General features: G+C 47.0%; 1 protein-coding gene across 6 annotated transcripts in view; it reads left to right on the top strand.

Moving 5' to 3' along the window:
• Nucleotides 1–24,179, top strand: part of DNMT3A (DNA methyltransferase 3 alpha) — a 1,562,966-nt gene that overhangs the window by 1,446,150 nt on the left and 92,637 nt on the right. For all 6 annotated transcript variants that reach the window (XM_069233637.1, XM_069233638.1, XM_069233642.1 and 3 more), the window contains one exon: nt 3,424–3,509. In XM_069233637.1, coding sequence (XP_069089738.1) covers nt 3,424–3,509 — 86 coding nt within the window. The remainder of the gene's footprint in view (nt 1–3,423; nt 3,510–24,179) is intronic.

Raw genomic sequence — 24,179 nt, 5'->3', positions numbered from 1 at the left:
CAGGGGGCAACTCTAAGATCGCCTCTGGGTGTACTTTCCAATAAATCCCACACTGGCATCAGTGTGCATTTATTGTGCTGAGAAGTTTGATACCAAACTTCCCAGATTTCGGTGTAGCCATTATGAAACTGTGGAGTTCGTATTTGACAAACTCCCAGACCATATACTCTTTATGGCTACCCTCCACAAAACAATGTCTACGGTTTTGCTTAGACATTGTAGGGGCATAGTGCTCATGCACTTATGCCCTCACCTGGGGCATAGTGCACCCTGCCTTAGGGCTGTAAGGCCTGTTAGAGGGGTGTCTTTCTTATGCTACAGGCAGTGAGAGGTGGGCATGGCACCCTGAGGGGAGTGCCATGTCGACTTAGTCATTTTCTCCCCAGCAGCACTCACAAGCTGTGAGGCAGTGTGCATGTGCTGAGTGAGGAGTCCCCAGAGTGGCATAAGACATGCTGCAGCCCTTAGAAACCTTCCCTGGCACCAGGGTCATTGGTACCAGGGGTACCATTCACAAGGGAGTTATCTGTGTGCCGGGGCTGTACCAATTGTGGGAACAAAGGTACAGTTTAGGGAAAGAACACTGGTGCTGGGGCCTGGTTAGCAGGGTCCCAGCGCACTTTCAATCATAACCGCCATCAACACTAGGCAAAATGTCAGGGGGCAACCATGCCAAGGAAGGCATTTCCTTACTGGAAGTGCAAGCTCTTTTGCTAAAAGGAGCTATAGAGCCCGTCCCTCTTCAACATCAAGGGTCAGGAGTATACTCCCTGTACTTTCTCATCCCCAAAAAGGACAGATCACTACCTCCCATTTTAGATCTCAGTCCCTTAAATCACTACATCCTGTCAGAGCATTTCCACATAGTCACCCTCCAAGATGTGATCCCACTTCTTCAACCAGGCGACTTTATGTCAACACTAGACTTAAAGGAGGCTTACTTTCATGTCCCAGTCCACCCAGCACACCACAAATACCTCAGGTTCATCATAGCTGGCAAACACTGCCCCATTCGGAGTCACTACTGCACCCTGCGTGTTCACCAAGTGCTGAGCACTGGGAGCAGCACATCTGCGCAGAAAGTACACTTGTCTCCTCCCATATCTGGATGACTGGCTTATCATAGCCGGTACGCTTCCTTTGTGTCAACAACACATTCAGATCACTTTAGATCTGCTCCATCAATGAGGATTTACCATCAATATACAAATTTGACACCTTTAACCTTCACATGTTCAGCCGTATCTGGGGGCTATTCTCAACACACACTTGGGATTGGCCAATCACAATGTAGTCAGGATTCAAAACTTCCAAACACTGCTGCCACAATTACTATCCAGTCAACGCATCATAGTCAGAACAGTCATGCATCTGTTAGGCATGATTATGATGGCATCTTGCATCGTCCTAGTGCCACATGCATGATTACACATGCGCCCGCTGCAGGAATGTCTAGCACATCAGTGGTTTCAGTCACTGGGTCAGTTAAAATATCTAGTGTTGGTAGACAGCCACACTCATCACTCTCTGCAGTGGTAGAACACACAGAATCTAGAAAAGGGGTGGCTGTCACAGCGGACGCATCCCTCACAGGGTGGGGTATACATCTACAGGATCCCACAGTTCATTGTCTCCACATCAGCTACCTCGAGCTTCAAGCTGTTCACCTAGCATTGAAAGCATTCCTCCTTCACCTTACTCAGACCCATGGCCAAAATACAGCATCCCAATCCAAAGGAACTCCACCTTGTGACTTGGCTTCTGAGGTTATAGAATTTGGTTTGTTTAATCTCCCACCTGAATGTATGATCATTCTCAAAGAAGGTTATAGACCTACAATTAGAGCATGTTAGACGCAGCTAAGTGAAAACATGTTGTCTTCTATTGCTGCAGTAAACACATGGATCCATTTGATGCAACTGTGCAAAACATTTTTATTATCTTCTCCATTTACAACTCTCTGGCCTTCCCTACACTTCAATAAGCTTACATTTATTTGCAGTGGCTGCCTATCTACAAAACAGTCAATAATTATCTTTGTTCAAGGTACCAGTTATTAAGGCATTTATGGAAGGCCCTCAACGAGTAATTCCACCCAGTATTTCACCTGCATCCATATTGAATGTCAATATTGTTCTGACCAGACTTCTTGGTACACCACTTGAACCATTACATAAGTGACCCTTCCAGTTTCTATCTTGGAAGGTCGCTTTCTTTGTGGCCATTATTACACTTAGACATGTCAATGAGTTCCAGGTATTGACCTTGGAAGAATCTTTTTTTCAGCAACACAGAGGATAGGATGCTCTCTCGCACCAACCCAGTATTCCTTCCAAAGGTGGTCTCCTCTTTCTGCCTCAGTCTGTTAGCTGTTTTCTTTCCTCAACCACATTCAGTGGTGGAAAGGGCTCTTCATACACAAGATGTGAAAAGATCTCTAATGTATTACATTGACAGAACCAAAGATTTCCGTAAAACCAAACTGCTCTTTGTTGCTTTTTCAACCCCCCACAAAGGAAATCCAGTATCTAAATCAGGTATTTCTAGATGGATAATTACATGCATACAGACATGTTACGCCAAAGCTAAAAGGATTTTACTATGTACACCCCATAAGGTGCACACTCCTCGTAAAATAGGGGCTTCTATGCCTTTCAGGGCAATATCCCAATAGCTGACATTTGCAAGGCATCTACATGGTGTACACCACACACTTTCACTAAACACTATTGTGTGGATGTTTTAGCACACCAACAAGCTAATGTAGGATATGCAGTGCTGCATACACTTCAACTGCAAAACCCACAGGTTAGCCACCGCGTTTTGTAGGGCACTGCTTTACAGTCTGTGCACAGCATGAGTATCTACAGCCACACATGCCTCAAACAGAATGTTACTTACTCTGTACGTATCTTTTCGTGGCATGTAGTGCTGTGGTTTCATATGCACCCACCCACCTCCGCAGACACCTGTGGCCGTTGCAGTTCTTTTTTACAATTTCATATGCATGGACATCTCTTTACTAATGCTTACTCACACTCCATTCTCACCTGCCTAAGGAAAAAACAATCTAACAGTGGGGTTGATGCCCATGCGTATTATCAGCAAGAGGAGGAGTCACTTTGCCTCGTAACTCAAAAGACGACTTTGAAGAAGAACAACGTGCACACATACAGACCCAACATTAGATGGCAGGAGTATGCAAAGCATGTGAATCTACAGCACTACATACCACGAACAGATGCTTGCATGGTAAGTAATATATTCCTTGCAAATAAAGTTTGTCAATGTAGCATTTTGTTGCATGTTTGTAATAACACATTTGTAAAACTGCAGAAAGAGTTGCAAATGACACCTTTATTATAAACGTCTTTTGTCGCCTAACGATGGTGAGCTTAGCCAGATTATTTTTTTATTTTTCAGTCCAATCCGGTGATGATTGATGCCAAAGAGGTGTCGGCAGCGCACAGAGCCCGCTATTTCTGGGGTAACCTTCCCGGTATGAACAGGTTGGTGAAAGCATGGGGAGAGAAAAAGAGTCAGTATCAACACTGGCAAAAGTGCATGTCATTTCACCACACATCTCCTGTGCAAGAAGATTTGTCATGCATTTTGTTTCACCCTGACATTCAGCAAAGCTTGTGATTGCAGTGTACGTTTAAGTGACTAATTGATCAGCGTTGGGAGTAAATCTTAGAGTGCATCTTAGAGTGCATGCCGGGTGACTTCCATAGCTGGTGCCCTGCTTTGTGGCCGAGCTGTGACTCTCTCTTTGTGTAGTGGGTCAGTAGCAGGAGATAGGCCTGTATGATGCACTTTTGTTTTTATAGTGGCAATAATGTTTTCTCTATTTTGAACAACGTATGTTCTGTGTGAATATATAAAATAGGCAACGTTATCTGTGAATATTTTATTTGAATTGTGCAGAGAAAGTTAGTTGAGAATTTAAGAATGCTTTCCACAGAAGATCACATTTTTATTAAAGACTAAAACCTGTTATATGCAAGTACAGAGTGAAGACATGCATCTTCATCATGCACACGCAGAGAACGATCTAGATTGTGTAGGATATTCCTCCACCTTACACAGAGTGCAGCAAAGCCTAAGGAGCCATTGCCACTGCGCATACAAGAATTGAGTGTTTTAAGCATACTAAAGGCTGAGCACTTGTCAGTGATGCTTTGAACATTATGAAAATAGCACAATATCTCTGCACAGTGAAAGTGGTTCCCTTTTTAAACATATTTAATGGTAAAAGATTTACAGAAAAGGAGCAGTAGTGAACAGTGTCCCAAAATGGCCACTAACTTTGGGAGCTACTTTCTTTTCCCTACTTACACTACAGTATTGCTAAAGGTATGCAAAACAGTGGTGGGTGGAATGCTCAGCATCCGGTTATTGGTTGGGCCACATCCCAGTCCATCATTACTCTTCCCATTGGGGCAGGGTCAAGACTGATTTATGTATGGTGGTGGTAATGATGGATGAAAAGAATAGACATTTGAAAAGCAGATTTTCTCATTTGCGAGCCTTGCTTTGCGGCCAGTGAATGCCAGCTGTCTTCTTGCCCGCTATTCCCATGCCATTTGAGACACAATGGCACAAGTTTTTCCAGTAGATGAGACTTTCGGGCTATCCAGGATGACTGAAATGCAGTGAAATGCATAACCCCTTACGGCCTGGACATGACTGACCGCTTAGGTCATGCAGTGGGCCCCAGTTTGTCACTTCTGCCCACGATGAGGTCTATGGGCTTCTCTGGGGATATCCAATCATATTTAAAAGATCTGTCATTTGATATCTTGCCTTTTTGAGGAAAAGGCATATTCCGCCCTAGAGCATGTCAAACAGAGCAGAGTCACAGCACGTTCTTTGGCTCTTCCACCGTCAAACTATTCTCCCTAGCAATTTTGTCACCCCTGAAGATATGGTAGTGGTTTACGATCTCATCAACGCCAGACTCTTCCATCAGCTAAGCAGGCATTCTAGCCTTTTCGTGCCTTAGATTGCGGCTCACAAAGACTATGTCCAGGCTATCGGGGACAACGCACACCTCTGTCCCCCGTCCCTCCAGCATACACACTTGCAAAACCACTTTAGTGTGTTCATGCAGGCAAAACGCCACCCTGTTGGAGGCCGAATCCAGTATTTCCTCCAAGGGCAGCAAGCCTTTTCTTTCAACAAGTGAGTCCTCCAAATTGTACATCTGGCTTCGTCGTTCCATTTTTCCCCACTGAATCTTCCACCTCAAGCAGACTGGCTGACGGAGGACCACCTGTCGAGATCAGTCTGCTGTGCTGCATCATCTAGGTGGGGTGGAAATGTACACTTTCCCTGCCCTCCTTGAACTGCTGACGACCATCGGGTTCTTTCATCTTGGCGGGAAACAAGGTTTCTTGAAGGGCTCACAGGTATGGTGTCCCCACTGGACCACGCACCAGGGTTTGAGGAGGGCTGGGCCTGTTGACACCAACCTTCCGGCCATGCACCAGAGGTTGGACCTCTAGCCCTACAAATCAGCCCCTATATGCTCCCACCACTGCTTATGGATGGGCACGACTGGGGGGCCTCGTGGAATAAATATCTATGGCAGGGCTGTGGTACACAGGATCTGGAAGTTGTGTGCCCTAGCTCACCCCTCTTTGCATTGCTGTTGGGCACCTCTACCAAAGTCCGCAACATTGATCGGGAGCTGTGAAACCGCATGTGAGTGTGCGCAGGGAATCTGGTCTGACAGAGGAGAAATGTGAAGAACCAGTATTCGGGGACCCGCAAGATTCTAATACCCTCAGAGGAAGGCACACCTCCTACACCATAGCAATACTAATTGCAACATATAGGCAGAGGTAATAAGACATAATGTAGGGCCCGAGCGCACATTTTGAACTTAACCACCTTACCAACAAACTCACCTCAAGTGGGCAGCATAGCTGCTGCCCCACACTTCCTCATTGTAGAAAGTTTATAGAGATGTTACTCGGACACCTACCTTAAGACACAAGCTCCCCCACTACATAAGATGCATCAGACAAGTTAGACACCATCCTTGCCTGTATCAAAAACTCAAGCACTTCACTTAAAAAAACAAAATTTACGCTATGGCCATTGAACTTAACTTTCTCAGAGGCGACCTAAGAAAGTTGACTGACAAAGTCTCCCAGTCACAGCGCATGCTTAAAGATCCCCAACCGCAACCTACTGAAATACCGAAATACCTTACGGACTATTTGTGTTTCCTTGAAGGCAGGGCTGCGGATGCCTGGAGCGCACCCGGAGCTACATCAGAATCATGGGCCTGGAAGAAGGCAAGGAAGACCCAGACCCAAGTTTCCTACCTGGAAACAGGTTCAAGATATTCATGCCACCCCATAAACTGACCTGCTTCTTTTCTTTTGAAAGCGCTTATAGGTTCCCGGCACTGTGGCATTCCCCCAGGCTTCGTGCACTGCAGATGGTCGCCAAACTACTTCATTGTAAGAACCAGGATGAGATCTTGCATGAGGCTTGTTGACCTAGACATGCTTGAAGTCGACCATAATCAGATGATGTTGTGGTCAGATTACACTCTTGCTGTGCCAATACTGGGAATCACTCAAGTACTCACCTCTTGGGGTTCTTAGTTCTTCCAGCTCCCCTCTAACAACTCCATATCCTTGGGCGGGGTACTTCGCTTCTCACTCCACTTTCTTAGTACATGGTTAGGGCCTTCAATATTTTTACTAATTCTTGCCAATGCTTGTTGATTCTATGTTAATTTCTGATTACTATTTTTTGTGTGTGTGTGTGTGTGTATACTTACCTCCAGTGGAGGGATTGCCTATAAGTAATCTAGTGTTGAATTACTATAATAAAGTACCCCTACTCCAGTATTGGAACTTTCATAGATTCACATGCTTGAATCCTTCCCCGCCGTCGAGATGGGAGTCCCCAGTGTAATACAGAAGCTATGCCCAATTGCATATAAACAAAACCTGCATTAGGCTTTTATCTTAGAAACATAACACAGTCATTTTGTAAAAAGAACCAAACCTTAGAAACAACCAATCAGGTTACACCACCCTCTAGAACCCTTCTGTGAGGAGCTGCCTTTCCTCAAATTTTCCACCACACGTCGTTGCTAGTTCTGCTCAGTTTTCTCTCAGATATACTTTTTCTGAGGTGTTTGGATTGTTTTTTTCTTCAGAAATTCTCAGCATTTGGGTGCTTCAAACTGACAACCATGTCAGAGACACCTATAAAGGGGCTTTTTAGATCCTGTGCTACCTGCATGAAGAAGAGGCTACACGTGGATGATCAGCATAAGGACTGCATATACTGTCTCTGTCCTAACCATAAAACCAGTGACTGTAAGGTATGTAGGACATTTCAATTGAAACGCTAAAGGACAGAGAGGGTTGTCTTCGCCTTTGGCTGCAAAAGTTGAAATCTAGAGGCAATCTTGTCTCTGGTGATGACAGTGCCTCATCTTCTATGTCTGTCACCAAGACACCTGTGAAGAGACATGCTGAGAAACTGACGACCCCCCTAGAATGGTGCCTAAAAAGTAATCTGAGGGTTCTCTTCCAGGGGTATCCTCATCAAAGTCATAAACATTGAATATTCCTGCCCTTGTGCGGGGACCCCGGAGCATATATAAAATATATACACATTATACATGTGTAACAAACAGTCATGCAGGCTATCATGTTAAAAACAGGCTAAAATGCTTTATTTCTATGAAGTTTTTTTTTTTTTTTTTTTTTTTATTAAATACTACAATAGAGCCTAAAAAAGTACCCAAGCTCCTAAAACTAGGCTTGGGGAAGTAAGCAGTAGCAAACTCTAGTGAAAAAATAGAGAAAACTGCATTGAAAAACAATGAAGCATTCTTAGCCAATAGGCTGCATGTAGGTTAACACAGGAGAACCATAAAAACTTTGGCACTGTGCCTTTAAGACCCTGAGCACCTCCAGTATCCCACCATGCCTCAGGGGTGAAGGAAAGGTGACAGTTGGTTCACAGTTAGGTCAGTTCTTTTTTCCGGCTTCTTCTGAGAGGATCCTGGAGCATTGAGCTCTCAGTTTTTCTGAGTTTTCCTCAGAAAAATTCTTTAAAAAAGCGTTTTTTCACTTTTCACTCGACAAGTAACATCTTTGTCTGAGCTAGGAAGGTTTTTTCTGACAGAAAAATGCCTTCTCTTTTTGTCAAATGCCCTGCTTGTGGGAAGAAGAAGGCCCAGTCAGATCCCCACTCTCTGTGCATAGTGTGCCTGCCTCAGAGTCACTGCCCTGACACTTGTAAGTTCTGTAAGAACATGTCTAGGAGGACTCTGAAAGACAGAGAGAAGATCCGACTTCATGGGCTTCAGGAGAGGAAAAGAACATCGTCCTCCTCACTCCCCAGGCATCCAGAAGGCCATTCTCAGGAGAGAATGGCCCGGTCGACGTCGACAGGTAGGAAAATACCTGTTTGTTCACCGTCGACGTCGTCGCTATCACCGTCCCACCGGCATAGATCGCCGTCGACGGCGACGTACCCGACGTCGAAGGGAACGGCGTCGAGGGAACATCAGAGCAGGGGCAGGTCTCCGTCGACGGCAGCCCGCCGATCGACGTCGAGCCATCGCCGGCATGCCCGGTCACCGCCAAAGGCTGTGCACCCCCCGACGTCAGGACACACGGCGTCGAGATCTCCACGACGGCACGAGAAACATCCGCCGTCAACCTCTCATCGCTCCACGTCGAGGCACACGACGGCGAGCAGGTCGAGGTCCAAGGAACGCCGTTCGACGTCAAGGCAATCAACGTCGAGGCAATCAACGTCGAGGCAGGACCGACCGACTGGGCGTCCTTCGACGTCGAAACAGCCATCGACGTCGACGCAGGTTTTACCTGTCCAACAGGGAGCAGAACATCGCCCCTCGCCAGACAAGGCTCCGTCTCCAGTGGTCTCCATACCGAGCGACTCTTCTCGGTCAAGACCATCTCCTGGGCATGTCTCGCCCATCAGCGGCCTCCCCAGATTCGCAATATTCGCGAATGTATTCACCCACTGCCTCCCCGCCAAGAACGCCATCGCCGACAGCCGGGGCAGAACGGGCTCGTTCAGCTCCTCGACAGCCGACCGCGAGGTCTAGGCGCTCGGCTACAGCGTCCCGCAGCAGATCTCGCTCTCAACGGAGATCCAGGTCGCGCTCAAGAAGATCACCCTCTTGGTCTTCATCAGGTTCTTCTGTCGGGTGTTACTCACCTACTCTTACAGATTCACCACCTGCTAGAGTCTCACCAGTGGATGACATAACCACTTTCAACAAGGTGTTGCTAAGAGGAGCGCAGAAACTCAATATAGAGGTTCCAGAACCGTCTACCTCCTCATCAATCATCTTTGAGACGCTACAACAGAGATCAGCGTCGAAAAAGTTGCTGCCTCTAGTGCCTGGTTTGTTGCAGCCGACCATGGACACTTTTCTGGCCCCAGCCTCGCTTAAGTCTGCCCCGGCTCGGATTCTTAAAAAGTACAAGGCTCCAGAGCAAGACCCTTTATTCCTTAGGAAGGATCCGCCACCAGACTCAGTGATCATAGCTGCCGCCCGAAAGACCCACTCGGTGGCATCTTCATCCACGGTACCCCCGGATAAATAGAGCAGACATTTAGACTCTCTGGGAAGAAAGATGTGCGGGACAGCGGCTTCAGCAATGAAGGTCTCTAGTGCGTCTGCGCTCCTGGGCAGGTACGATCGTTCTCTGTGGGATTCCCTCCGTAGATTTACAGAAAAACTGCCCAGAGAAGACAGGCAAGATTTCCAAGAGATTCTACAGGAAGGATGCCTGGTATCTAACCAAGTTATCAGCGCGGCAGCGGATGGGGCGGATTTGGCGGCTCATGGGTACGCACATGGTATCTATGCGAGGAGATCTTCCTGGCTGAGGCTCACTGGCTTGAAACAGGAGGCACAACAACGTATCCTGAATCTCCCATTTGCCGGGAATTCTCTATTCGGTGCCCATGCAGACGAAGAGATGGCCCGCATGAAGACCGAGGTGGATACCATGAAGGCGGTATGCCTCGAAAGAAGGAAAGATTTCAGGCGGAGGTACAGACCGTACGATAGACGCCCTTTCCAACAGAGGGTTCAAACCCCTCATTGGTCGCAAAGGTCTCAGCAACGACAGGGACGCCCTCTGTTTCAGCGAAGAAGCACAAGGGAGCGAGGGTCAAGCAGACCTCAACAGTCCACTCCAAAAGCACCCACTAAGCAATGAAGTCTCGCTTCCCTCGACACTGTACACCACTCCGGTGGGGGGGAAGTATTATTGCTCATCTTCACGAGTGGCACTCTATCACAAGAGACAAATGGGTGCTCAATATTGTCGAACATGGCTATTCTCTCCTTTTCAAGCAGCCTCCACCACACTTGCCACCAACCAAACACAATCCGGCTCATCTCACCTTGCTACGCAAGGAGGCTCTCGCCCTCCTAAGAAAGAATGCCATAGAAAGGGTTCCACCTGCCCACAGAGGAAAGGGGGTCTACTCCCGTTACTTTCTAGTAGCAAAGAAGGGTCAAGAGGGCGTTTTCAGGCCAATCCTGGATCTAAGACTGCTGAACAAACACATAAGAAAGCAGAAGTTCAGAATGCTAGCGCTTCACCAAATTTTCCCTCAACTGCATCAGGGAGACTGGATGTGCTCCATCGACCTGCAGGATGCGTATTTCCACATCCCAATAGCTCCAAAGCATCGAAAATTCCTGCGCTTTCGAGTAGCGTTACAGCATTACCAGTTCAGGGTTCTACCCTTTGGCCTGAAATCTGCTCCAAGAGTTTTCTCGAAATGTATGGCAGTGGTGGCGGCGCATCTACGAAGACAAAGGATATACATATATCCATACCTAGACGACTGGCTACTAAAGGCTTCTTCTCCGGAGCAGGCGAGAAGCCATCGGGACATTGTACTAGGAGTTTGCGAAGCTCTAGGTCTTCAGGTCAATTACCAGAAGTCAACCTTGACTCCAACGCAGAGTCTTCACTACCTAGGAGCTATCATAAACACAGAACTACAAAAAGTGTATCCTTCGGTGGAACGACTGTCCTCAATAAACAAGAAGTGCCAGGACCTGTTGAGAGCCAGCGCACCTACGGCACGTCAGATGACATCACTACTGGGCTCCATGGCATCGTGCATCTTTATTGTCCCAAATGCCAGACTCCACATGAGACCCCTCCAAGAGGCATTGGAGGCCAATTGGAGCCAAAGAACAGGTCGCTGGGAAGACACAATGTCATTGAGATGGTGGATGCACAGACCTCACCTGTCAGTGGGCGCTCCGTTTCACCAGGTACTTCCATCCGACACTCTGGTAACGGATGCGTCTCTTCAGGGATGGGGGGCTCATCTGGGTCCTTTTCAAGCGCAGGGTCTGTGGTCAGACAAGGAGAAGCAGTACCACATCAATCTGCTAGAACTCAGAGCGGTCCATCTGGCTCTCAAGTCTTTCACACCGCTAATTCAGGGGAAAACTCTATTGATACAGACGGACAATACAACCACGATGTATTACTTGAACAAACAAGGGGGAACGAGATCCCTACCCCTTTCACGAGAGTCCCAAGCGATATGGCATTGGCTCCTGGCCAGAGGAATGTCAATCACAGCAGTTCACCTGCCAGGTCAGCAGAACGTAGAAGCAGACTTTCTAAGCAGACACCTGGAGGACGTTCACGATTGGGTCCTGCACGACGAAGTCGCAGAATACATCTTCGCGCAATGGGGTCGGCCTCAACTGGACCTCTTCGCAGACGATGTAAACAGGAAATGCCCAGACTTCGCATCCAGGTTCTACCGTCCAGGATCTCGAGGGAATGCCCTGTTGATCGACTGGTCAGGGACATTTCTTTACGCTTTTCCTCCGACTCCCCTCATTCCGGCAGTGATCAGCAAACTTTACGGATCCAGGACCAGAATGATTCTTATAGCGCCACAATGGCCTCGACAATTCTGGTACACGGATCTCCTCAACCTGTCGGAAAAACCTCACAGGAGGCTGCCGTGCAGACCGGATCTTCTGAGCAGAATGGAGGGCAGGATTCTGCATCCCAACCTACCCTCTCTGAGCTTAACAGCATGGCTCCTGAATTCCTGCAGTATGGGCACCTAGGACTCTCGCAGGAGTGCATGAACATCTTGAAAGAGTCCAAACGGCCTTCCACGCGGCGTTCCTACGCTTTTAAGTGGAAGAGATTCTACATATGGTGCTGTCAGCAAGGCCATAATCCCATACGGGCGCAGGAGGACGTCATACTGTCCTATTTGCTTCACCTAGCGAAATCCGGTCTGCAGGTATCATCTATTAAGGTACATTTGTCTGCTATTACTGCCTATCGCAAGTCACCTTCTCAGGAATCCTTCTTTACGAAACCTGTAGTCAAGGATTTCTTAGAAGGTTTGAAGAAAGTTTTTCCGCCAATTCGGAGGCCTTCTCCTCCGTGGGAACTGAACATAGTCCTAGCAAAACTTATGGGCCCTCCTTTCGAGCCTATCCATAAGGCCTCCTTACAACACCTTACGTGGAAAACGGCTTTTCTGGTGGCCATTACTTCAGCGAGGAGGGTCAGTGAGATCCAGGCCTTGTCTGCAAAAGAACCGTACACGGTTTTTCATGACAATAGAGTAGTTCTGCGAACTCACCCATCTTTCCTTCCGAAGGTGGTGTCAGAATTCCATATTAATCAGACCATAACTTTACCGACGTTCTTTCCCAATCCGGAAACTCCGGCTGAGAAAGCATTGCACTCATTAGACTTGAAAAGAGTGCTGAAATTTTATCTGGACAAGACAAAATCGATTAGAAACTCTAACCGCTTGTTTGTGAACTATGGTCATTTAAGGACAGGAGAAGCAGCATCTAAGCGAACAATATCAAGATGGATAGTCTCTTGTATTGTTAATACTTACCAGCTAGCTAATAGACAATTGCTAGCGCGGCCTAGAGCGCATTCCACAAGGGGAAAAGCGGCTACAGCTGCTCTCCTTAACAATGTTCCTATATCTGAGATTTGTAAGGCTGCTACATGGAAGTCTGTCCATACTTTTACAAGACATTATTGTTTAGACTCAGATGCAAGAGCGGATGCCCAAGTGGGGCAGGCCTCTCTAAGGAATTTATTTGCGTAAGACATGTCTATTCCTGCACTTCTATCGGACAGTCCGCTGGGTTTAGGGATGGGCTTGCTAATCTATTCAATGTTTATGACTATTGATGAGGATCCCCTGGAAGAGAAGGATAAGTTACTTACCTGTAAATCCTAGTTCTCTTCCAGGGGTATCCTCATCAAAGTCATAAACAACCCACCCTCCTCCCCGGACACACGTCTACTGGAAGTGCAGGACAGACAGTATTTTGATTCAATTATACAAATTGTCACCGTAAAAAGAACTGACCTAACTGTGAACCAACTGTCACCTTTCCTTCACCCCTGAGGCATGGTGGAATACTGGAGGTGCTCAGGGTCTTAAAGGCACAGTGCCAAAGTTTTTATGGTTCTCCTGTGTTAACCTACATGCAGCCTATTGGCTAAGAATGCTTCATTGTTTTTCAATGCAGTTTTCTCTATTTTTTCACTAGAGTTTGCTACTGCTTACTTCCCCAAGCCTAGTTTTAGGAGCTTGGGTACTTTTTTAGGCTCTATTGTAGTATTTAATAAAAAAAAAAAACTTCATAGAAATAAAGCATTTTAGCCTGTTTTTAACATGATAGCCTGCATGACTGTTTGTTACACATGTATAATGTGTATATATTTTATATATGCTCCGGGGTCCCTGCACAAGGGCGGGAATATTCAATGTTTATGACTTTGATGAGGATACCCCTGGAAGAGAACTAGGATTTACAGGTAAGTAACTTATCCTTCCTCAACGATTCGTAGCCCGTCAAAGAAGCATTTGTCGCAGTCAGAGAAATCTAAGGGGTCAGATTCCCTCCTAAAAGCAAGAAAGAGAAACCTCTCTGAGCCCCCAATGCTGCCTATGCGGATAAAGCATACTTTCATGAAGCCAGCCTCTGCACCGTCGACAGCACCATCATCAACGGTATCTTTGTCAACGGCTCACGCATCAACAACAACATCTACCGTTGTTATCTATGTCGACAGCAGCTTCAACAGAGTCCTCGTCGGCGATCTTATCCTTGTCGACGGTGCGCCCCATTTTGTCACCGCGACTACAGTCTCTGACGCTGCTTATTTCGTCGACGCTTCCGTCAACGGAACACTCGTCGGCGGCTCCACTGATGACGGCTCTCTCGACGCTCCCACCGTCAATGACACCTGTCGACGACACCTCCGTCAACGATCACCTTGTCAATGACGGCGAATCACCTGTCAACGACGATCAAGGAAACATCTACAAAGAGACAGAGACCGTCTACATTGTCTCTTTTCTCGTCGACAGAGCAGATTGGGCTAAAGAAGATTACAAGGCATTGTTTGACCTCATCCCTTACGTCTCCAAGTAAGGTGTTGAGACTGTTACCTTCACACCTTTTGGATAAAGATCACTCTGAGGATGATGGACTATATGGGGTGGCTAGTCACAATTACTGGTCGAATGTCAAGAATACTCGGATGATGATTCTTACTATGACCAGCAATATTACCAGCAACAGGAAGACGCTGGTATATCTACCTTCCGGCTTAGTGTCGGACTTGCAAGCAGTGTTGGCGGATTACAGGGAACGTGTCCTGCCAGCGCCTACATTGGTGCAGCAACTGATTCCCACCATTCCATCAACCCCTCAACAGTTTCAGTAGCCACAGGTTTTAACTCCTCCTTGCCCACAGGCTTCCCCCTAGTGTGTATCTGCGCAAGTGCAAAACTCTTCAGACAAAGAAGGTGGGGAGGGTGAAACCCATACACCACAAGATGAGTGGGATGAGTATATAATTCCAGCACCTGCCTCTCCTGCCTAATTTCCGACTTGAGGTCCAAACAATGATTTTAGATCTTCCCTATGATGGAGAGGCGCTATTTGGGAAGCATGTCGATAACGCGCTTCAAACCATAAAGTCGGACACTGAGACCACCAGATCGTTGGGCACACTGCAGTATAGGAAAGTGCTTTTTCGTGGAGCCAAGGGCAGAGGGCAACTTTAATTTAGTGGAGGATACCAACAGTACAGATTTCCATTGTACTCCACCACCTTCCACACTGCCAGGCCCCAGTATCAGCAAAGGCAGCCACCCCTAGCGGCTTACAGCAGACCTCCTCACAGAGGAAAGCCTGGAAGGCAGTCTAAAGAAGCCACCCGTAGGCAATGACTGTCTTCAAGCACCAGCTACCTCTCGTTCTTCCCCTTCAGCTTTTCAGAGAACGTTGAAACATCATATTCATCATTGGTGTCAAATAACCAAGGACAAATGGGTACTGGATGTAATACAATTTGGCCACCTCCTAGAGTTCATTCAGATACCCCCAATGATGCCACCGCCCTAGTTTCAACAAAGACATCTGCATCTGCTCAGTTTAGAAGTGGAGACCATGTTGAGCAAAGGAGCAGTAGAAGTTGTACCCTATTCTCAGAGGGGGAGAGGGTTCTACTCCCGCTTTTTCCTGATTCGGATACAATTTTATTTGTGGAGGCCAATCCTAGACTTACCGGAGCTAAACAAATACCTGAAAAGGCAAACCTTGCAAGACATCCTGCAGCTTCTAAATAGAGCAGACTGTATGGCTTCCCTGGATCTTCAAGACGCCTGCTTCCATATTCCCATTCACTTAGGACACAGAAAGTTCCTGAGATTCATGGTAACCGGCAGGCACTTTCAATTCAAGGTCCTTTCCTTTGGACTCCAGTCTGCACAGTGGATCTTTACTAAATGTCTGGCTCTGGTCGCAGCCAACCTGAGACGCAAGATACACCACATTTTTCCCTATCTAGACAACTGGCTAGTAAAAGCTTCCAACTTCCAGTCAGCAAGCAGGTCCATCAGAGCGACCTTATGCCTTTTCAAGGACTTGGGCCTCACTCTCAACCCGGAGAAGTCACTACTCCAACCTTCAACAAGGATAGCTTTCCTGGGCACTATATTAGACACAGAACAAACCAAAGCCTACCCAACACTGGACAGACAGGAGAAGCTAATCTCCCTAGCGAAACAAATTCAAAGGAGAAAGTCTCTTTCAGTTCGACGCTACAAATCATTACTAGGGATGATGTGATCTTGTATAAACCTCATTCCCCATTGTCGCCTTCATATGCGTCCAATTCAAGAGGAGCTGGACAAGCAATGGAAACAAGTGCCCTCATCGCCACCACCGACTACATCAGAACCATATTGGACAACGGCAAAACCACAGCCCTCATCCTCCTGGACCTCTTGGCCAGGTTCAACACCGTCTGCCACCACACCTTACGCTCACGCCTCAGCAATGCAGGACTTTGTGACAGAGCCCTGGACTTGGTCACCTCCTATCTCACCGGAAGAACCCAGAGAGTCCGCCTCCCCCCATTCCGCTCGTAGACCACCGAAATCATCTGCGGTGTACCCCAGGGTTCGTCCCTCAGCACCAACCCTCTTCAACGTCTACATCACCCGATCCCACAACCTCAACATCATCTCATACGCCAACGACACTCAGCTGATCCTCTCCCTCACCAAGGACTCCACCAAGACCTACCTCCATGAAGGAATGAAGGCCATCGCCGAAAGGATGAAGAGCAGCTGCCTCAAACTCAATTCCGACAAGACGGAAGTCCCCATCTTCGGCTCCACCCCCTCTGCAAGGGATGACTCCTGGTGGCCTGCCACTCTCGGAGTCGCTCTGACTCCCACCGACCACGCATGCAACCTAGGATTCATCTTGGACTCCTCATTATCCGTGACACAGCAAGTTAACGCCATCTCCTCCTCCTGCTTCAGCACCCTCTGCATGCTCCGAAAGATCTACAAATGGATACACACCGAAACCAGAATAGTCACCCAAGCCCTCGTAAGCAGCAAACTACACTACGGCAATGCCCTCGTCCGCAGAACTATAACCGGCGGTAGATCATTCTCGCACCTTGCCGCCAAAACGTGGAACACTCTTCCCACCCACCTGCCCTAGACCAAAGACCTCCTTACCTTCTGGAAACTTCTCAAGACTGTTTGGGCAGTAGCAGCACCTCTGGCCTCACCCCCCTTACCCCCTCCTCCCCCATCACTGCCACCACCAGCGCCTTGAGACCCTCACGGGTGAGTAGTGCGCTTTTTCAAATTCCTGATTGATTGAGGGATCCTTCGAGGATATAATCCAGATAACTCCACTAATGATAGCTTATTTTGATTGGTTGACAGTTCCCAAAAATATTTCAGGAGGACCACACTTCTTACCTCAAGTTCCTCCGCTAACTGTAACAACAGATGCGTCAATGAACGGATGGGGCACGTGCCTGCAGGACCTTTGAGTAAGCGTCAAGTGGCCACCGTCTCACCACACTTCTCATATCAACCTTCTCGAACAAAGAGCAGTGTATTTTGCATTGCAAGCCTTCCTCCCAAGAATTTCGTGGATCAGCAGTGCTTGTCAGGATGGACAGTACCACCACAATCTCAACAAACAAGGAGGAACATGCTCGCACCTACCATTTGGAGTTGATGCATTCAACACTCAGTGCACATAACAGCGGAGCATGTTCCAGGCCTTCAAAATACTATTGCATATTCGCTAAGCAAGATAAAGACATCTCCTCACAAGTGGGAATTTAACCAGAGGACACTGGACAGAATATTCTCCCAGTGGAGTAAACCAAACCTGGATCTTTTCACAACCTCCCAGAACGTCAGATGCCGATATTGTATTGTATTGTAATAGTATTTAGATAACGCTTACTACCCCTGACGAGGGCTCAAATCGCTTTTCGGCGAGTAGCAGGCTACTTCGGAACCCAAAAGGAATTAGTGGTGGATTAGTATATGGAAATATGAGTACAGTTTTAGTATTATTATGAGTTTATTTGAGTCGCAGATATGAGCGTTGGTTAGTTGGATTGACTGGTGTAACGGAGGGGTGGAGGAGGGAAGAATCCAGAAATGTTACTTGGGGGTTTATAGTAATAGGATTTAGGCTTAGGATGATTAAAGGGGGGATGGAGGAGGTAAAAGTCTGTGGAAAGGGTTAGGGAGATTATAGTAGCAGGAGGGGTTTTGGATGAGTTTAAAGTGAGATAAATGAGGGAAAATTTAGAAGGGTTGTTTGGGAGGTCTTGGTAGTAAACTGAGGTTTGGGGGAGTTAGATGTGGAAGAGGAGGGAAGAGCTTAGGCAGGGTTATTTAGGAGATAAAAGTAGTATAATGGATTTGGGATGAGTCAGAGTGGGAATGGAGGATAGATTGATAGAGACATGACATGGTGATGGGTAGACAAAGTAAAGCTTACAAGAGAGTAAAAATATAATATTTTTTTATTTATAATTTATATATATGTGTATATGTTCGATGGCATGTGTAGCTGCAGATTCACATGCTGTGCATATACTTCTGCCATCTAGTGTTGGGCTCGGAGTGTTACAAGTTGTTTCTCTTCGAATCCATGTTAGATTGTTTTCTTTTCGCCATCGGGTTCAGACACGTTTCCTTTCGCTCCGATAGTTCGATTTAGAAAATTTTGAAGACGCTTTATTTTTCGACTGTATTGTATCGGTTGCATTACATCTTCTATCGACACTTCCATACCGTCGGAACAGACATCTCTACTCGCCCTTTGTGGCGCGCGCGCGCAACTCTGGCCTGGTCGGGCTGACAGCGTGGAAGCCTCATGGTTCGGACTCCATTCCGATTCTGTCCAATTCCCTTATACAGACCAACACCTCGTCTGTAATCTTTGCCTTTCCCCAGATCATTGGGAAGAAAATTGCGAGGCCTGCTGATCCTTCTGATAAAAAAGACACTTCGGAACAGAAGAGCACGAAGGCTCGAGATGGCTTCAAAAAGCTCCGAACATCTCGACGTCGAGAAGGAAGAGATCATGCAGACCGCAGTCTCCGTTCGAGAATCCGACTCCGACCAGGAATCCGAGGAAGACAGACTGGTCACGGCAGGACAGCACGCGAGTACGCCTGCCCCTGTACCATCTAAACCGAAGTATAAGGCCTTGGTGACGCCATTGCCGGAAGGCCATGGCTCGACCCGAAAGAAGACACCCGGTGACCAAACCCCTAGTTCGGCACCAAAAAAGGCCACTCCTCCGAAGCCATTGGAGTCGACCAAAAGCTCCATCTCCGACTCAAGCAAACACCTCTCTTCCGAATATGCCATTCAACAAAAAACAGCTTTTCGGCCCAGAGTTGGACACTGCAATTGAAAAATTGCGTAAGGATTCAGACACCGCAAAAGCCATGGGTGCACTACACACCACACAATACAGGCGATCCTTTCGGAAATCCCAATTTAGAGGTGTATTTAGGGCTCGAACTGCAGAGGCATCCACATCGCAGCCAAAACAGGCCTACCAACCTCAATACCAACAAGGTGGTTTTAAGAGCACGTATAGAGGCCAATACCCCAGAGGTAGAGGGAAATATCAAACACCTAAACAAGCCTCGCAACACAGTAAACAGTGACTTGTTTTATTCCATTCCACTCCACACCTCCCCTGTTGGAGGGAGACTGCAAAGGTTCCACACCAATTGGCAAAACATTACCACAGACAATTGGGTATTATCCATTATCCGCAATGGCTATTGCCTACAATTGATACAAACTCCACCAAACATTCCACCAAAACCACACAAACTATCCACAGAACACATCACTCTGTTACAGGAAGAAGTCAAATCTCTATTACTCAAACAAGCAATAGAACCTGTGCCACAAAATCAAGTAGGGACGGGAGTTTATTCACTGTATTTCCTCATTCCCAAAAAGGATGGCACCCTAAGGCCAATATTAGATCTCAGGACCCTCAATCTTTACATCCTGTCAGAACACTTTCACATGGTAACTCTCCAGGATGTTATCCCACTACTTCAAAAACACGATTTCATGGCAACATTAGACCTCAAGGATGCATATTTTCATTTACCGATCCATCCGGCGCACAGAAAATATCTCAGGTTTGTCATTCAAGGAAAGCACTATCAGTTCAAAGTGTCACCCTTTGGAATAACAACAGCTCCAAGGGTATTCACAAAGTGCCTAGCCGTAGTCGCAGCCTACCTAAGAAGACAACATATACATGTCTTTCCAAATCTAGACAATTGGCTGATAAAATCAAGCAGTCATACGCAGTGTCAAAACCATGCGCATCATGTAATACAAACCTACACACGCTAGGGTTCTCAATAAACTACCAAAAGTCGCAACTACAACCTGCGCAAATACAACAGTATTTAGGGGCAATACTAAACACTCAGACCGCTAGCAAGTCCAAATACGCAGAGAATACAAGCATTCCAAAATATAATTGCACAGATACAGACAGGTCAACAGTACACTGTCAGATTTGTCATGAAAATGTTAGGAATGATGGCATCATGTATTGCAATTGTTCCACATGCTAGAATAAACCTGTGGCCCTTACAACAGTGCCTTGCACAACAATGGTCACAGGCACAAGGTCAACTTCAAGATCTAGTGTTGATAGACCGCCAAACATACATATCCCTTCAGTGGTGGAATTCCACAAATCTAAGCAAAGGGCGTCCATTTCAAGACCCTGTGCCTCAGACCATAATTACAATATATGCACCAATGATTGGCTTGGGAGCTCACCTCAACAATCACAACATCCAGGGACAATGGGATTCCCAACACAAACAGCTACACATAAATCACTTAGAGTTGTTACCTGTCTTCTAGCACTCAAAGCTTTTCAGCCTCTTGTCACTCACAAGAATGTCCTGATCAAAACAGACAACATGACCACCATGTATTACCTAAACAAGCAGGGAGGGACACATCTGTCCCAACCCTCCCTCCTAACACAAACAATTTGGAAATGGTCAATACACAACCAATAGGCAGATGTTCTCAGCAGAAATCATCAACAAACGCACGAGTGGGAGATTCACCCTCAAGTACTTCAAAAATACTTTCAACAATGGGGAACACCAAACATAGATCTGTTCGCCACAAGCGAAAATGCAAAATGCCAAAACTTTGCATCCAGACACCCACATCCCCTATCCAAGGGCAATGCTGAATGGATCAATTTGTCAGGGATATTTGCTTACGCTTTTCCCCCTCTCCCACTCATTCCATTTCTAGTCAACAAATTGCATCAAAACACACTCAATATGATACTCATAGCACCAACGTGGGCACGTCAGCCGTGGTACACAACGTTGTTAGACCTGTCAGTAGTACCACACTCCAAGGTTTCAAACAGACCACACCTCTTGACACAAAACAAAGGGCAGATCAGGCACCCAAATCCCAACACACTCAATCTTGCGATTTGGCTCCTGAGGTAATAGAATGTGGGTATTTACAACTACCATCAGAATGTATGGAAGTGATTAAGCAAGCATGAAAACCCACTACTAGACAGTGCTATGCTAACAAATGGAAAAGATTTGTATATTACTGTCAATCTCAACAGATTGCCCCTCTTACAGCATCAATACAAAATATTGTATGCTATTTACTTCATTTACAAAAATAAAATTTAGCATTCTCTTCCATAAAATTCTCTTCCATTCACAACATGTGAATCTGCAGCGTAATATGCCACGAATAGATGTGCACTGGGTAAGTGACATTTTCCATATATATATATATATATGTTCGGTGGCATGTGTAGCTGCAGATACACATGCTGTGCATTACTTCTGCCATCTAGTGTTGGGCTCGGAGTGTTACAAGTTGTTTTTCTTCGAAGAAGTCTTTTTGAGTCACAACATCGAGGGACTCCTCCCCTTTCGGCTCCATTACGCATGGGCGTCGACTCCATCTTAGATTGTTTTCTTTCCGCCATCGGGTTCGGACGTGTTCCTCTTCGCTCCGTGTTTCTGTTCGGAAAGTTAGTTAAATCTCAGAAAATTTGACGGTATTGTTTGCGTTCGGTATCGGGTTAGTAATAGCAGATCGACACCGAAGAAAAGAAGAGCTCCGGTAGCCCTTCGGGGCTTCCCTTCCCCAGCGGGGCCTGGTCGGCCCGACCGCGTGCGTCTTCAAGGCTCATGGAACGGACCCCATTCCGCTTCTGCCCCGAATGCCACAATAAGTATCCTTATACAGACCAGCATTTTGTCTGTAATTTGTGTTTGTCCCCTGAACACAAGGAGGATACCTGTCGGGCATTTCGGTCGAAAGTGGGCAGCCGGCGAGGCAACAAACCGTGAGTAAAACTGTCCCAGCCAAAACTCACACAAATATAATGAAAGCCCAGGGGACGCCACCGCCGGCAGGCCATGGCTTAACCCGTAAGCACGGTGACCAACCATCGGCACCGAAAAAGGGCACACATGTGTCGAAGACATCCGACTCCGGTCGAGATACCGGCACAGAGTATACTCGACACCGAGATACTGGCTCCGACCAAACTCGGCACCGAGATATCGGCACCCCGAAACCGAAAAAGGTGGCTTCGGAGCCCAAAAAAGACTGCGGAAAAAGTTTCGGTGCCGAAACACCCAGCCTCGGAGCCGAAACAGATGCCCTTTTCCAAAGAACAAGGCCTTTCATCACAACTACAAGGCCATAAATTTGGACAAGAATTAGAGATGGGAGAGCCAGACTATACACAAAGAAGGCTCCATATTCAGAAGGACACAGGGAAAATAAGAACTCTTCCTCCTATTAAAATGAAACGGAAACTCGCTTTCCAAGAAACAGAAAAACAGCCAAAAGCAAAAGTGGCTAAAGAAAAAACTCCACCACGTTTTTCGCCACAGCACTCACTGCAACTGTCACCAATTGCAACACCCCCAATGATGCAATCACCAACGCACACAGTGATGAGCCAGGATGACCCAGATGCATGGGATCTATACGATGCACCAGTATCTGACAATAGTCCGGATTGCTACCCGGCAAGACCATCACCACCAGAAGACAGTACTGCTTACATGCAGGTAGTGTCCAGAGCAGCTACTTTTCACAATGTAGCACTGCATGCAGAACCTATTGAGGATGACTTTTTATTCAATACCCTGTCATCAACACATAGCCAATACCAGAGTTTGCCGATGTTACCAGGCATGTTAAAACATGCAAAACAGGTGTTTCAAGACCCCGTCAAAGGCAGAGCCATTACACCTAGAGTGGAGAAGAAGTACAAACCTCCCCCTACGGACCCTGTGTACATCACGCAACAACTAACATCTGACTCTGTGGTAGTAGGCGCAGCCCGGAAAAGGGCAAACTCTCAGACTTCTGGGGAAGCACCACCACCCGACAAAGAAAGTCGAAAGTTTGATGCAGCAGGGAAAAGGGTTGCAGCACAGGCAGCCAATCAATGGCGCATTGCCAATTCACAGGCTTTGTTTGTTGGCAAGATATGACAGGGCTCATTGGGACAAAATGCAGCATTTCATTGAACATCTTCCCAAAGAGTTTCAAAAGCGTGCACAACAAGTGGTGGAGGAGGGCCAAAGTATCTCCAACAACCAGATACGATCGGCTATGGACGCAGCGGACACAGCCGCCAGAACAGTTAACACAGCGGTCACTATTCGGAGACGTGCATGGCTACGCCCCTCCGGATTTAAGCCAGAGATCCAGCAGGCTGTGCTTAATATGCCTTTTAATGGACAACAGTTGTTTAGGCCGGAGGTAGATACAGCTATAGAGAAGCTAAAGAAAGACAGGGACACGGCCAAAGCCATGGGCGCGCTCTACTCCCCACAGAGGGGAGGCACCTTTAGGAAGCCACACTTTAGGGGGGGGGGGTTCGAGCCCAAAGCACAGAACCTTCAACCTCACAGGCCAGACCCACATACCAGGGCCAGTACCAAAGTGGAGGCTTCGGGGACAATATAGAGGCGGACAGTTCCCTAAAACAAGAGGGAAATTCCAACGCCCAAAAACCCCACAAACTAAACAGTGACTTCAATGTCACAAATCCCCAACACATAACACCAGTGGGGGGGAGACTCGCAGATTATTACAAAAATTGGGAAGAAATAACTACGGACTCGTGGGTCCTAGCCATTATCCAACATGGTTATTGCATAGAATTCCTACAATTACCACCAAATGTGCCTCCAAAAGCATACAACATG

Source organism: Pleurodeles waltl, chromosome 5 (assembly GCF_031143425.1).
Source record: "Pleurodeles waltl isolate 20211129_DDA chromosome 5, aPleWal1.hap1.20221129, whole genome shotgun sequence".
In the NCBI taxonomy this organism is placed as follows: Eukaryota; Metazoa; Chordata; class Amphibia; order Caudata; family Salamandridae; genus Pleurodeles; species Pleurodeles waltl.
The sequence above is the reverse complement of the archived record's forward strand: the minus strand, read 5'-3'. Positions and strand labels throughout refer to the sequence as shown.